Source organism: Bactrocera oleae, chromosome 3 (assembly GCF_042242935.1).
Source record: "Bactrocera oleae isolate idBacOlea1 chromosome 3, idBacOlea1, whole genome shotgun sequence".
Taxonomy (NCBI): Eukaryota; Metazoa; Arthropoda; class Insecta; order Diptera; family Tephritidae; genus Bactrocera; species Bactrocera oleae.
In genome coordinates, this window is record NC_091537.1 from 63,237,871 (window position 1) to 63,254,532 (window position 16,662).

The 16,662-nt window shown below is 34.3% G+C and overlaps 1 protein-coding gene across 2 annotated transcripts in view; it reads left to right on the top strand.

Moving 5' to 3' along the window:
* The window catches only part of Kr-h2 (Krueppel homolog 2), a 53,062-nt gene extending 36,962 nt beyond the window's left edge, over nucleotides 1-16,100 (top strand). Inside the window, exon 5 of one of the 2 annotated variants that reach the window (XM_070106732.1) lies at nucleotides 15,434-16,100. In XM_070106732.1, coding sequence (XP_069962833.1) covers nucleotides 15,434-15,515 — 82 coding nt within the window. In that variant the 3' untranslated portion in view covers nucleotides 15,516-16,100. The remainder of the gene's footprint in view (nucleotides 1-15,433) is intronic. The other variant, XM_036373944.2, reaches the window with a different exon arrangement.
* Nucleotides 16,101-16,662: the final 562 nt, after the last annotated feature.

Below are 16,662 nucleotides of genomic sequence, written 5' to 3' on the forward strand. Positions count from 1 at the left end.
AATAAGTATAAACTGACTTCTCCAAATATACCGCTCCACCCAGGAAACTAATGGCACGCCCTAATATTAACCACCATATACACCACACCTGGAAACAAACCTGAGAACACTCACAGGATCTCACCACAAACGACGACACCACCACACTCAGCATTTGAGAACATCACGCACGATGACATCCGACCTCACCAACTATACAAAAGGAGTTGGATAATTTTTCGCTAAAACAATTCGTTTCGTCAGCAGGCCTGAGCGCCACGTCAATATTCTATGCGACATTCAGCGACCCTTATTAATATAATTTTTAATAAAAATTTATATCTTTAGAACTTGATTCTGTAAAATCACATTAATTCTATTCGAAAGATAATATAAGTTGAGTAACCAAATAAACAAACATTTTCAGTTCCTTTTATAATTGTGCAAGCTGTGAGTGCGGACAAAGTTTGGTGTGATCCCTAATACATTGGGTACAATCTTGTTCATGGTCCTTCGTGCCGAAAGGCACCTTCGGATTTTTATAAAAAAAAAATATATATATTTACCTAACATAATATAACATAATATACTTAAGAAACATAATAAATAATTTAATGAAAAATAATTGTGGTGACACAAAACACAATTTACTAATCAAAAGGGATTAAAAAACCAAAAAGTACAGTGACACGAAAAAATATATGCAACAGCACAACATACCTGTACGTCGCTGGAGAAGAAGCACAGGAATTGGCATAAAACGCATAGGCATATATACAAACCTTATACCCTACAAAGGGAGCGTATTTATTTCATTTACATATCTTATTTTATGCGTATATGTCTGTTAAAATTGCAGTTTTATATATTATATTATAATATAAAACCTGTAACAGAAAATCCGTTTTAACAGCATAAAAAACGGTTACCAAACTGTCACAGTTCCGAGTTTATTTTGCGGGAAAACCGGAATACAGCCTGATATAACGTATATTTAAAATACATACTTATATATTACTAAAAAATAATAATATTAACTTATTGCCAAATTAATAGCTTATCTTCGTAAATTCAAACACACAATCAAGAAACAAAAAACAAATTCAAGTATATACTTGCACATTTCTCCAGCAATACCCCTTATGCTTAATAAAGCAATAAGCAGGATTGCATATAATAAGTAAGCGAAGGCAAAAAAGCAAACCTAACACAAGCCAGAAACAAATAAAAACACAACAAACAAACATACATATATGTATACAAAATATAAACATATATATATATATACAAAAATATATTTACAAAGTGCATATGGAAAAAAATCTGCACATTATTCACTTCGCTTTCGCGCTCTCTTCGCAGTGCGAACATACATATTTATACGTACGGCATAGAATCTACAAGCCTATGCTCATATATCCTACATACATCGGGTCAGTTACACATTGAAAATTTACAATATAAAAAGTTGTAAAATTACAAAAAAATAAAATAATAAACTTTGTAGTAAAATTAACACTACCAGAAATTAAAAAAAAATAATAAAAAATTTATTAAACACAAAAATACACATCTTTTCAAAGTCCACATTGGCATACATCCCGCAATACCTCTTGTAACAAACAAGCAGGATTGCGTACAAAAAAAACTAAAAGCACATTGATCTCTTCAACGAGCTCTCAATTGCATTAGAAAATAAACATACATACGCACAAACAATCCGTGCATACTTATGTACAAAGTGTATTGATCTCTTCAACGAGCTCTCAATTTCACGAGCGCATAAATATATACATACAAGTCCGTGTATTAGGGTGTACCTAAATACATTAACATAAGGACATAAAAAGTATTGTTAAATTAGAAGTGCGATTCTTAATACTTAAATTAAAAAAATTAAAATTACACAACAAAACAAAAATTAAAATAAAGTACAAATTAAAAAATTTATTTCGCAGGTAAATATATATCTAATCAGAAAAAACTCTTATACGTAAAAAAATATTCGGTATTAGTTATCATTTATCGCTGCGTTTAAATCAGTTTACACTAAGAAAATTTTAATCAACTTTGACACATATAGTAATAAATAACATAACAAAAATGGTTAATGACGACAAAATTCAAACTACACCTGCAGGAGCTACAGGCTCAAAACAGGTTGCCAAATTCATTTCTGAGAGTGACAGATTAATACGATACTGCACTCTATTTTCATCTTCACCGATTCAAGACGACTCTGAATGGTTATTAGAAATAAAAAAACAAAATCTTAACAATTTTTGGACACGTCTCCAAGCGGCTCATGACGCCATAGTAGAAACTGAGTCATCAGATCACAAAATTTTACAACCTCGGCTTACGTCAAGTATGAAAACTGCTTAGATCAGTACGAGGCTACAAAAGCTATGATCTCCGATCAGTTAAAGCTATTGCACCTACTCCACATCCGAGAGTAGAACTGCCACAAATTGTATCACCTCCGACACAAGTCTAAAGGTCAAGCAGGCGCAATAGTAAAACGGTTCGCACTAAATGACGACAATTTTAATTTGGCTTGGGAAGCTCTAAAAGCAAGATATGAAAATGAAACAATATTGGTCGATAAACATATAACGACACTAATAAAATTTCAAAAAGAAACAAGTGAAGAATTTATAAGACTACAATCCACTGTTTCAAACTGTTTTTCGGTTTTATCGACACAGAATATTCCCATAGGCAACTGGGACCCTATACTGGTAAACATATGCACTGCTGCATTACCAGAAAAATACGTTATGATTTGATTTGATTTTGATGATTATGGCAGCAATCGCTTTCATCACGAAGAAAATGACCCACATGCCATCAAATAAAATATTTCCTAACTACCCAATACGAAATCGCAGAAAGGGTTGACAAAAAAATAGTCAGAACGAAAAGCATTCAACACGACTTAAATAAAAGCTTCTTCAAAAATCAAACGTTCACATCCGAACAGTACAAACAAACATCATGCGAGCTGTGCACAGGGGGGCATAAGCTCAAATCTTGCGAGAGGTTTAAAAACTTAAAAGATAACCAATGAAATAACTTTGTTAAATCGAAAAAATTATGTACAAATTGCTTGTCATTGTCAAAAGACACCATGTTACTCAAAGGCAGAAAAAACTCAAACGCTACACAGCGAAAACCAAAGTAAGGTACTACTACCCACAGCAGTCGTCTCCATCGAAAACCGAGATGTACTGTTTAAACTTAGGGCCTTATAGACCAAAGATCAGAGCGATCTTTCATAGCGTCTAAGGCACAAAATGGGCTAAAACTGCCAACAAAACAATCAAATTTTGAAATTACGGGAATGGGCGGAAGAGTAGTTCAAAACTCTAATAAAATCTGCCCCATTAACCTAATTTCCCCCCAATCGGATAGGAGAATTAAAGCAGAAGCTATAGTCTTACCGCAACTTATAAATACAAGTATGCTTCCAAACTTTCACACAAATAGCAAGCATTGGCAAAAGGTTTCACACCTGAAGCTAGCAGACCCCAATTGCAATACCCCCGCTCAAATAGATATAATAGTAGATATAATAAACGGCCTTATACCGCAAATAGTACTTGAAGGTGTTAAACAAATTTCAGCGACTCTTCTAGCCCAAAATACTATATTCGGTTGGATTATAAGTGGACTAGTTACGGAACCAGTTACCACCATGAAAACTCAAGTTGAGGAAATGTCAATCGAATACCTTAATTCTCAATTAAAGAAATTTCGGTAGTTAGAAAAACGCCTCCTCATATCTATTACAAACCCAGAAGATCAGTATTGTGAAGACTTCTACAAAGCCACAACTACTCGATCAAATAATGGCCGGTACGACTACCACCAAAGTCACAATTTTCGAACACTACAAATTGGCACAAAAAACCAAGTCAAAGCTTCTTCTGACAACCCCAGTGTTAAAAACACAAATATAGGTATATAATTCAACCAAATCATCCAAATATATTACTAAATATTCCAAAAAAAATCCAATCCTGGTCACAATTCTCAAACAATCCAAACGATATTCGAATCTCCCGATTCTTGTCCACAATCGCCCACGTACATACATAATATCGTTCGCAGCATAGTTGTCCTAGAAAGTCGAAAAATCGACACCTATCTTACTATAGTGGCTCATAGTTGCCTAAATTTTCATAATTATGAAACAATTAAAAAACAAGAAAAAACGTTAACTTCGGTTGCACAAATACAAAGGCCCTTACAACAACTTTATTCCGAACGTTCAATTTGTATGGTAGCTATATGATATAGTGATCTGGTCTGACCAATTTCTGCGGAGAATAATTTGTTGCCTTAAGCGATAACTCGTGCCTAATTTCGTGAAGATACCTCGTCAAATAAACAAATCTTCCATGCAAGCACTTTACTTCGATCGTTCAGTTAATAGGACAGCTATATGCTATAGTCATCCGATCTATATAATTTCTTTGGCGGCCTTAAATAATAATCCATGCAAATGAAAGAGTTTTCCATACAAGCACTTCATTCCGATTGTTCAGTTTGTATGGCAGCTATATGCTATAGTCATCCGATCCGAATAATTTCTTAGGATATTACATTGTTGCCTTAAATAATAATCCGTGCCAAATTTCGTGGAGATACCTCGCCATATGAAAGAGTTTCCCATTCAAGCACTTGATTCCGATTGTTCAGTTTGTATGGAAGCTGTATGCTATAGTCATCCGATCCGAATAATTTCTTAGGATATTACATTGTTGCCTTAAATAATAATCCGTGCCAAATTTCGTGAAGATACCTCGTCAAATGAAAGAGTTTTCCATACAAGCACTTCATTGCGATTGTTTAGTTTGTATGGCAGCTATATGCTATAATAATCCGATCTCAATAATTTCTTCATAGATTACATTGTTGCCTTAAATAATAATCCATGACAAATTTCGTGAAGATACTTCGTCAAATGAAAGAGTTTTCCATACAAACTCTTGAATCCGTTTGTTCAGTTAGTATGGCAGTTATATGCTATAGTGGTCCGATATCGGCCGTTCTGACAAGTGAGCAGCTTCTTTGTGAGAAAAGGACAGGTGCAAAATTTTAGATCGATAGCTTAAAAACTGAGGAACTAGTTTGTATATATACAGACAGACGGACAGACAGACGGACATGGCTAAATCAACTCAGCTCATCATGCTGATCATTTATGTATATATTTTATAGGGTCTCCGACGTTTCCTTCTGGGTGTTACAAACTTCGTGGCAAACTTAATATACCCTGTTCAGGCTATAATAAAGTTATGGCATCACCATACTCCCAATGTGATGCAGTGACGCACCTAGACTTACAAAAAGCAAAGATGGCACTTATCGCATCTATCTAAGCACTCCTCATATGGGTAGTTTATGGGAATCAGCTATAAAAAGCTTCAAATCCTACTTCCAAAAAGTGGATGTATATTATAAATATAAATATATCGAGTTTACCACATTACTACCTCGAAAAAAAGCTGTTCTCAATTCTCGGCCAATCATTGTATTCTCGCAAGATCCCTCTTCAAAGATTTCAAAGGAACACCAATTCTGGTCATATCTGAGCCAGGCGTGGAGTCGCTATCCTATAAGCCGTAATAAAGAAATTGCAAAACAGTGCCGCTAATACAGAAAAATCAAATAATAAAAAATCCGCATAATAAACCGATAAAAGAAAAACTCAAATACAATAAGTAGTAAAACAAAATACATAACATCCATTTACAAAAAAAAATAGGTTTCTTACACTTACAGCATGTATGCCGCACCCTCGGCTGCTCCATCAACAGTACGCCGAAATACATGCAAAAGCATATTCGTGCAATAGTAGGCAAAATATTCGCCTCGGGGGCCCAGGATGTTTAAATGAGTATAAACTCCCTTCTCCAAATATACCGCTCCACTCGGGAAACTAATGGAACGCCCTAATATAAACCACCATCTATACAAAAGGTATTGGATAATTTTTCGATAAAACAATTCGTTTCGTCAACAGGCCTGAGCGCCACGTCAGTATTCGATGCGACAGCTCCCGCGCGCTACTACTTTGTCACAACACCGTTCAGCACGCGTCGACGCTACATTCAGCGACGTTTATTCCGATAATTTTTAATAAAAATTTATATCTTTAGAACTTGATTCTATAAAATCATATCAATTCTATTCGAAAAATAATATAAATTGTGCAACCAAATAAACAAGCATTTTCAGTTCCTTTTATAATTGTGCAAGCTGTGAGTGCGGACAAAGTTTGGTGTGATCCCTAATACATTGGGTACAATCTTGTTCAAGCCCCTGCCTGCTGTGCTCACTGTGGAGAAGAGGACACTGCATCCTACAAAGGCTGCAAAGTCTACTAGCAAACAACTCAAAGATTGTTCAAATTGGACGGCAGAAATTTTTATCCTGGTAATTAAAACGAAACTCGAGTGCTCCACCAAGTCAATTTAATCTTGGTACAACTTTTGCTAGTTTTTTGCGCAACGGATCTCAATATTAAAAATTACCATACGAACCGTTAAGTATATGCAAAAGTAGAGCCGTAGTAGGACGTTATATTAAAACCAACAACATCGATGTATTTCTTGTAGCAGAAATCCGTTTTAATAATGGGTCTTATTTTAAAAATCCCAGGATACAAACTAATCATATCGAACCATCCAAGTGGTAATGCAAGAGGTGGTGCTGCAGTTCTTATAAAATCAAGTACTTGAACCAATTCAGCATTCTTGGGTGCAGACAGCAATGGTCATGTTCTCCAGTCCTCATTAAAATCTAACGAGACTTGCCTTATACTTTCCTTCGCAACACAATCTATTCCAAGTAATGTATGAGCAGATTTATGGACAATCAATCAATATGGCCACAATATCACCATTTTCTCCAGGGAAGATATTGACTATGCTGCGGAAGCCCTGACCAGAACTATACACAATGCTGCCCACGTGAGTACACCTGTTGCTAGATCTACACAGAGCAACCACAAGCGGGACAGGCATTTCTGCTCCCATGAAGTAATGGCAAAGCTGAGAGAGAAGAGATTTCTTTGGCATGCATGGATAAACCGTGTTACGAAGGAGCTGAACGAGGTTCTCTGTATACTGCCCAAAAAGTCCCTAGAGGCGTTTCTGGTTGCTGCCAAACCAGGAGATTCAGAAAACAATCTTTGGAATGCGACTAGATAAAGAAAAAAGCTTATATCCAGATGCCCACCAATTATCAACAGCAGAGGTCTCTGGTGCTGAAATTATGCAGAAAAAGCCGATGAGTTTGCCACACATCTCCAAACATCTTTACAATGCAGAAGCTAGCAATTTTTTAGACGTTGCTTGTCAAAAGCTAGCTAGCTAGATGCTGTAGAAGTACAGGAGGAGATCAAACTGTTGGCAAACAAAAAATCATCAGGTTATGTTAGAAGTAATGTACTAGCTTTTAAAGCGCTTCTAGGAAATGCAATCAACATGGTCGTCTAGCTCTTAAATGGTATGCTCAGACTCCGCGATTTTCCTTCCCAATGGAAATGTGCTGAGATAATTTTGATTTCTTAAGCCTGGTAAACCTAAGCATCTGGTCAATTCATATCAACCGAGTAACTTACTGGTAATTATTTCGAAAATATTTGAAAGTATATTTTTGCGCAGACTTCTCCTGGAGGAAAAAGCATCTCATCCCGGATCACCAGTTTGGCTTCAGAAAGTTTCATGACACAATTGAGCAATGCCACAGCGTAGAACACTTTAAAACTGATGCAATTGAAAATTGTAAATACTGTTATGCTCTTTTCCTTGATGTCCATCAAGCATTTGAAGGTCTGGCACCTAGGCCTACAAGTATTATATAAGTTAAAGGAAAATCTACCGATGCTTTACTACATGTTGTTAAAGACCTTGCATAATCAGTCGTTCTACGTCAGGTGTTGTGATGCTGAGTCGGATCTGGGTCCCATACGCACTGCTGTACTTCAAGGCAGCGTTTTTGCGCCTGTGCTCTACAATCTTTTCACGACCAACCTCCCAGTAATTAATTCTTCACAATTACGACAACCTTGCGGATGACATTGCACTGCCGGCGCCGATTAGCAATTCTACTGTTGCCTCCAGGAAACTGCAAACGCAGTTGACTGCTCTAGAACCGTGGCTTACCAAATGGAACGTTGGCATTAATACTGAAAAGTCCATACAAGTGGTGTATACCCTCAGGCACGATTGATAAGAGACGTACATGGAGAGACCACGTGAAAATTAAAAAAAAAACCCTGCTCAAGATTTGCGCAGCTGTACTGGCTCCTAAGCGTCAAATAATGGGGGGCTCAGCTGATTCAAATTTTAAAGTTATTCAATACTTTCGACAAAAAGTTCTTCGCATATAGTCGGTGCACCTTTTTATGACGTCCTCCATAGAGACTTAAACATGCCCACAGTAATAGAAACTATAGAAGAATTTAGTACTCGTTACCTCTCTCGTTTGGAGATTCATGATAACGTAAATACTTGCGATCCAACTGTTGGATAATAATCAACAATGTAGGAGACTAAAAAGATATCATCCGTAAGATCTCCCCTTTCGATTCAATTGATTTCACCTTCATTTTTGTAAAATATTTTTCAACGTACTTCAACATCATTGTCAGCAAATTAAGTTATCGTCATTTTTATAATAAGACGTATTCTAACTAAATAAAACTGAATATTATAAAAAAAAAAAATTATTTTCAAATATCGACATCAAGTTCAACTTGGATTCTTATACCAGTAATAATGTTTTCGTCTTACTTCGTAAATAATATTTTTTACTGTATTAAATAGTTTATTATAATAATATTGAATGTATACAAGATCAGCAGTAACGCGAGAAACGGTGTTGAAATAACTAGCATGAGCTTTTACTTGTTTATTTATTGAATCGAATCTTAAGAATGACTATACGAGGGCTGCTATATATATTTCTGGCCTAATAATGAAAATACAAATATTTATCAATGAAAATGTTTTTTTTTTGTTTGCTCGGTCGATTGCTGTTTTGTTTCGGGCTCATTATAAACGTCTTTTGAAGCACCGCGATCGTATTTTTTTAGCATTTTTTTACACCAATCCACACGAGCCTTGTTTTGAGCGATTGTCAAATTGTGCGAGATCCAACGAGAACAAACCTTTTTTACGGCCAGGTGTTCATGCAATATCGAATGTACGCATAGGCATGCCTCTATCTGAAGGTATGTTACATGACGGTCTTGCATTATCAGTTCACGTACGGCATCGATGTTTTCTGGCACAACGGCTGTTTTTGGACGACCTTCACGGAATTCGTCTTTGAGCGAGCGTCGGCCACGATTGAATTCGTTGTACCAGTTTTTCACAGTGCTATAGGATGGTGCTTCATAGCCATACAAAGATTTTAGTTCATCGGTGCACTCTTGTGATAATCCACGTCGAAAGTTGTGAAAAATTATCGCACGAAAATGTTCACGAGTTAATTCCATTTTTTGGCCGAGATGAATTTTTTAATTCCCTGTAAATAAAACAATTCACGATTAAATGACAAAACGTTCTGAGTGATGTTATGCTAAAAAATGTCAAACATGTCCAATGGAAATGTCAGATTGCACCTGGCAACACTTAGTGTTGCCTAGGCCAGCCAGCTATATAGCAGCCCTCGTATTAACATTGCTTGCTGGTAGCATTGCTCCCTATCGTAAGGCTAACTGTACTAACATTCTTCGATAGTTTGGTTATTCTTACATTAAAGTTAACTGTATTGACATTATTTGTTAGTTTTCTTACTTATAATTTATGCTTTTAGTTGAGTTGGCTTTGACATATCAGCGATTTGCTCATTCTCTTATTCCACAACTGAACCGAATTTGGGTTACAAATTGGACAATTTTATTTTTCATTTCTCATGTTTAGTATCTAAAATTTTTATTTTACAAAGTGTATTAAGTTATTACCATTTATAGTATTTTTTCTTTTTGAACAGTTTTGATAAATGTTTTCAGTTATAACTATTTTAATCTGTATAGAATTATTTTCTATTGCTACGATTTCAGTTTTGTTTATTCTTTATCGACACGAGTTAGAAAAAATAATTATTGCTTAATCTTAATTCCTTGAGTTAAAGATTTTCTTTAAAATTTTTATATTAACTCGGGGTTAATTCGGCTTTTCAACTTCTATTTGTTTTTTATTTGTTATTCCAGTTATTAAAATCAATTTTGCAATAACAGGCTTTTTTATTTATATACTAATTATTTGTATATATTTATATACAATTGACATAAGTTATCGTAGTTATAGATTTCTAAACCTATTCTAGTCTACTTCAATTTAGGGAAAACAATTGCAAAATATTCGAACTCTTTTTGGAATAATTTGAAAACAGTATGTAATATGTTTCCGTATCGTATTCTAATATCTTTTTATTGGAATTTTCTATTAAATTGTGGTCATTTATCAAGCCAAATTTGCCTTTTTTTACTTTTATGAAATTTATTTGGAGTAATGGATTTTATATTTTGCATTAATAAGTTTAATTCCGTGGTAATTGTTTTTTTCCTTTCAAATTCGTTTTCAAATTTTAAAGGACGTTTAATATTTGATATATAAATATTTTTCAAATTTCTTTTGATAAATTTTAGCTCTTCTTTATGCCTTACACTTCTATAATTCTTAATAAAATCTTCACCTCCGGTTTCTAAATAGGCTTCCCTTTTGTGTTATGTTTAGAAATAATCATCAAGCTTCTTCTAATCATTTTTATCTTGCAACATGTTGCTACAGAGTATAAAAGTTGTTCACCTAACGGTTGTTTGTATCACCTAAAATTAATGAAGTTAGATATAGGGTTATACATAAATGATCAGAACGAAGAGACGAGTTGAAATCAGTCCGTCCGTCTGCGCAAGCTGTAACTTGAGTAAAAATTTAGATATCTTTATGAAATTTGGTACATATGTTTCTTGATACCGTAAGACGGTTGGTACCACTGCCACGCCCACAAAACGCCATTAATCAAAAATAAATAAATTGCCATAACTAAGCCCCACAATAAGATACAAAACTGTGATTAGGGAGGGGCATCTGCAGTTAAATTTTTTTTGTAAAGTGGGCGTGGTCTTACCGTGGTTTAATGTGCATATCTCCTAAACTGCTAAAGCTATAACAAAATTCACTGAGAACAAATGTTTTTAATGAAATCGGGTGACAACCCCGCCCACTTCCCATATAACGGTACTGTTAAAAACTACTAAAAGCGCGATAAATCAAGCACTAAACACACCAGAGACATTAAATTTTATCTCTTGGATGGTATGAGATGACTTTATAGGAACTGCGTTCAAAATTAGATAGTGGTCGTGGCACAGCCCTCTTTTAGGTGAAACCCATATTTTAGGATCTGCTCGAACCAAATTCGGCACATAACATTCTTCTAATATTTCTATGCTGTAGTGCGAATTGCTCAGAATTCAACATTCAAAGAACATCATTAAAGAGGCGAAAAAAGACTCGAACTTCCTTTACAAGATTGTGAATGGTGATATGGCACCGTGCGACTTCTACCTTTTCGGAAAAATGCATTTGCCGATGAAAGGAAAGCGTTATGCAGACGTGGAGGCCATTCAAAAGGCTTGCACCGGCATACTGGCGGCCATACCGGGCAACGAGCTAAAACATTCGTTCGACATGTTTTTGGACCGTGCAAAAAGCTGTATTAAAGCAGAAGGAGACTATTTTGAATAAAATTAATTGATTTTGCCGATAAAACCATTTGTTCTGTATTTTTTTAAAAGTCCTGTTTACTTTGGAACGCACCTTGTAGTAGTATGTTTTTGTAAAAAATGAGTTGAATCGGATCAATAGTTCCTTTAATATCATATCATATTTTCCTTTGTTGCAGATTTCGCAGTTATTTATTATATCATGTATTTTAATTTTTAGCTGTGGGTGATACATACTATGTTTTAATCCCTCCTAAGTTCGGAAAATTCCTAAACGTCCTACTTTAATTTTATTGAAGAACGCATCTTCATTTTTTGTTCATATTCTTCTTTGATATCTTTGGGAAAATGACTATACTTTACAAAAGAAATAATTTGATTTTTTTCGTAAGAACTTTAAAGAATTTGTTGAATATATATGAGTATATACCCTTTAATATTTAGCATTTCGTTTAGTATCGTCCCAAATTTTTGGAATTAACCATATTTATCTCGTTACTACCAACTCGACTTACGAAATTGGCTATTTTGTTGGCTTTATCAATTATATAATCAATTATTACATCATACTCCCCCAATGGTACTAACCAACGCTGTAGCCTGAGATATATATCCTTACCACAATTTTTCTTCTGCAACCACTTAAGCGGTTGATGATCTGATTTTAGATCGAACTCTCTTCCGTATAAATAATATTTATAATATTTTACTGCCCACACTATGGCTAATAACTCTTTTTCGATAGTTGAGTAGTTTTTTTTTTGTTTGTTTAATGTTCTCGAAGCGTATGAAATTGAATGCTTATCTTGTGTGAAAATATAACAAAGTTACTAATGTCGGTTAATAATTTAAACCTTTGGTAAAAACAGGATATCTTAAAACGTAAGGATCGCAATTATATATTTTAATCTTTCGAACGCAATTATATAACTTGGGTTATTAACGTTAATATTTGCATCTTTTTTTTTTAGATATACAATCATCGGGTAAGAGATTTTAGAATAGTCTTTTATGAACTTTCTATAGAAGCCTGTGATAGCTAAGAAAGATTTTATTTGTTTTTGTGAAGTGGGTAACTTTAATTTTTGTATGGCTTCAACCTTATTTGGGTTTGGTTTTATCCCTTCAGGTGTTAATAAATAACCTAAAAAGTCTGTATTTATTTTTTTTAGAAAACATGAGATTGTGTTGATGATTGATTTCGCCAGTTCTCTTTTTGATTCCATTGCTCACAAAACCTGCATACCAATTGATGAAACTAAAAATTATGTTGCGTATATTCAAAATATATGTGACAATAGAAATGTGTAACGGGAAAAATGTTAAAACTTACTTGGCTCAGCCTAACGAAGCTTCAAACAAGTACGACGGTTAAAAGGGCCCACGCTGTACTAGTTTCGAACGTCTTTTGATTATATATTCTCCTGTGATTGTATGAAATAGCTCTTTTCTCATCTAACAGCCTATATTTTAAAAATCTATTATACATTTGGAGTAAGGTAGGTTCGTCCAAATGAGTACAATAACTTCCGTAAATTTGTTCTATTAGAATATCCGTAAGATCTCTATTTATATTTGTAGGCATACTTACAAGTATAGGTATACTGAGTGTTTTGCCTAATCAAAATCGCATAGCTCATTAAGCTTATAACTAGAATAAAAAAAGAAATCGAAAAGTTCTCTTAAATTACTAACCCTAATATTTCTGCATCGATTGAAGATTTGAGAGTGGGATGAAGGCGAGTAAATTGTCATCTTTCGACCCGACGAATTGCTTTAAGTGAGGAGTTATAAGTGAAAGTAACTTATAACTTTATCGTCACTAAGAACGATCTGTTGCGACTGCTGGTTGTGTAGCTATTGCCTGTGTATCTGTTCTTGTTGGTACACCTGTACCTGGAGCTGCTGCATGTTACTAATCACCTCCTCCCGCTTTTTTTGATGTTGGCAAGCTCCGCTGAATCCATTATGTTTCTGTTTGTGTCGAATCACTTTTGTCGACTGTTAAAGTCGATTAAATTTACCGATGTTTTTAAAATTTTTTCCAATTTTGGAAAACGAAAATGTTTTTTTTAACACACTGTACGCAAATAGTTTCATTAAATTTTTATTACTTTTTTATTCACTACAATAATCGTAATTTTGTCACTGTTTTCGACTTTTTTCACTATTTTTTATAATCCGCACATGGTATGTTAAGTTTGCCACGAAGTTTGTAACACCCAGAGTGAAACGTCGGAGACCCGAACAATATCTATTTTTCGTAAATAAACTCTTTCCCGCTTAGTTACTGTTTTTTTTTGTTTTATGTTCGAAAATATAATAAATAGTTCTTTAATTTTTCTCAGAGTTCGCTTTAAGTTCCATTGACTGCGCCAGAAACGGTGTTGAAATCCTCTTATTGCTTGCTTATTAGTTTTTACTTGTTAATTTTTTTAATCGGATCTTAAGACTGATTAACATTGCTTTAAGTTTTCTTCCTCCTAATCGTAAGGCTAACTGTACTAACATTCTTTGTTAGTTTGGTCTTACATTATTACATTAAGACTAACTGTGTTAACATTCTTTGTTAGCTTGCTTATAATTTATGCTTTTAGTAGAGTTGGCTTTTACATACCAGGAATTCGCTCATTCTCTTATTCCACAACTCAACAGAATTTGGAACCCAAATTCTATTTTTGTATGTTAGTATGATATGCATTATATATATATATATGTATGTATATGATTACTATATGTTTAGAGTATATGAACGTAACTCTCGTTTTCTAGTATAAATATATTTATTTGTTAACGTTTAAGAAGTAGGTTATTTATTTAATGGTTAAGGGCGTATTTTCTAGATATGAGTGAATACGTTCGATAGCAAAATCTGCTACCCAGATTTAATTTTAAGAGTACTATTACCGGGCAAAGACCAAAACGAAGATTGCAATGAAATCAGCTGTGGCAAAATTTTGATGATATAGGTATTATATGATTTTTTTGTTACTGGTTTGCATGTACAACGTTGCAGAGTGTTTTTTTATTGTCGCTTTGTCCCATCGTCACTCTCGTTTATCACTCTTCGTTTGTTCGTGTTAGTGACAATCCGTGTGTGTATGTATACGACCACTGACGCTATTTTAGCATATACTAAGTCTCTGCCTAACCCTGCTTACGGCCAACAATTCATACTTAACAACGAAGTAAAGTAAAGGGTATGCCAGCGAATTTTTTTTTTGCTTTTCGTGTTTATCTCTAATAAAAATGGCAACTGTTGCTTGGCAAACCGTAAAAAGATGAGAGTTGCCCCACATTTTGCTTTGCCTCAATGATAACCATGATTTAATTAAATAAGGTTTTGTCGATAGCCAAAAAACAACAATTTGTCAAAAGTAATTCATTATGTCAAAATCAGTCGATTGGATTTGTTTTGATTCAAAGAGAGCTTTCTTGTCTATTTTCGCATTCTTCTTCTTCCTGAAATCCAGCAGCTGTTTGCGGTTCGAAAACAAACGTCGTATTGGGTATAGGACCCCTAACGCTCTTACAGCAGATATAAAGCATCTGCCCAACCTTGCATGGGAGGCTTTGCATCCGTTAAATATTGTACAACATTTTTAAGCTAGTTTGAAATTAAATTGCTCATCAACATCAAAAGTGAATAACTCATATAAAAACTTTTTTAGTATGAATGCAGTGAAAATCATTTTTAATAATTAGCATTATTTCTTATCTATTTCAGAGGAAAAGCAGGATTAATGACTCCGATAGTTTACTATCATTTCTTGGTTATGCGTTATAGTTCCAGACGTAATCCTTATACCCGGAACGCTTTTGCGGAACTTCGCGTTAAAGCCGAGGCTTTAGCCGCCTCATCACCTGCGGTTGTTGGTAAGATCATACATAGTGGTATCGCTTTTGTGAGTCGTTTAGCGCCGCAACAACAACCGGAGCAACCATCCGCAACACAATAAGCTTACTATTTTCTAGTGCATCAGCCTTTTGTTTCCAAATTATGTTCCACTAATATAAAAAGACATACATACATATGTTTATATATTTTACAAAAAAGTACCTTAAGAAATAAAAGCGTCTTAAGCAAGCGACGTTCAAACTTTTGCCTTCAAGGGTTATATGAATAACAACAAAAATGTGTAACTATAAGAAATATAATTTAAAAGTAAATTGGAACACAACACATTGAGTTTTAAATTCTACGACTATTTTTATTAGATTATAAGGTATTATGTAAGAGGTATTTGTTCAATCTTTTCCTCTTGAATTCAATTTTTTTTTAGTTTTTATGTAGTCATTGGTGTTAATGTGCAAATATGTTGATGTATGAATGATATCAATTTGAATAAACAATTGCATTTTTGTCATGGGATTCACTTTTTTATTTAAATGTGTATAAATTTCAATAAAGTATATATTATTGAAATTTTGAATTAATAATTGTTTTACAACCTTACAGAAAATATTGTAAATACCAACGAACTTTCTAATCAGTTCATCCTCAGGATAATCACTAATTTGTTAAATAAAACATAAATACTACCTTGAATATACCTTTTTTTATTTAATTTTATACTTTTTCCTGCTGTCATTTCTCCCTTCATGAAAAATAATGAAAAGGTGTTAAACCAAAAAGTTGCTGCCAGCCATAACTATATTTGCTGTTAAAATTAGTGTCATAGTTATGACTATTACTGCCGAAATCTTAAAGACGGTTACATACTACTTTCTACTAAAAAGTATAGCGACGATCTCATAAAACAAAGAATTCTCCCCAGTCGGTGGGTATTCAGGCAGCACGCGTATGTCAAAGGTCAACGTCCAGTGTGTTTAACGTGGGTACCTGTTGACGACAGCCTTACACCATGGCGCTCAAAAGTACAGCGGATCAAATCAATGCGTTGAACATCGCCCTGAAAATGCCAAGTATTTTT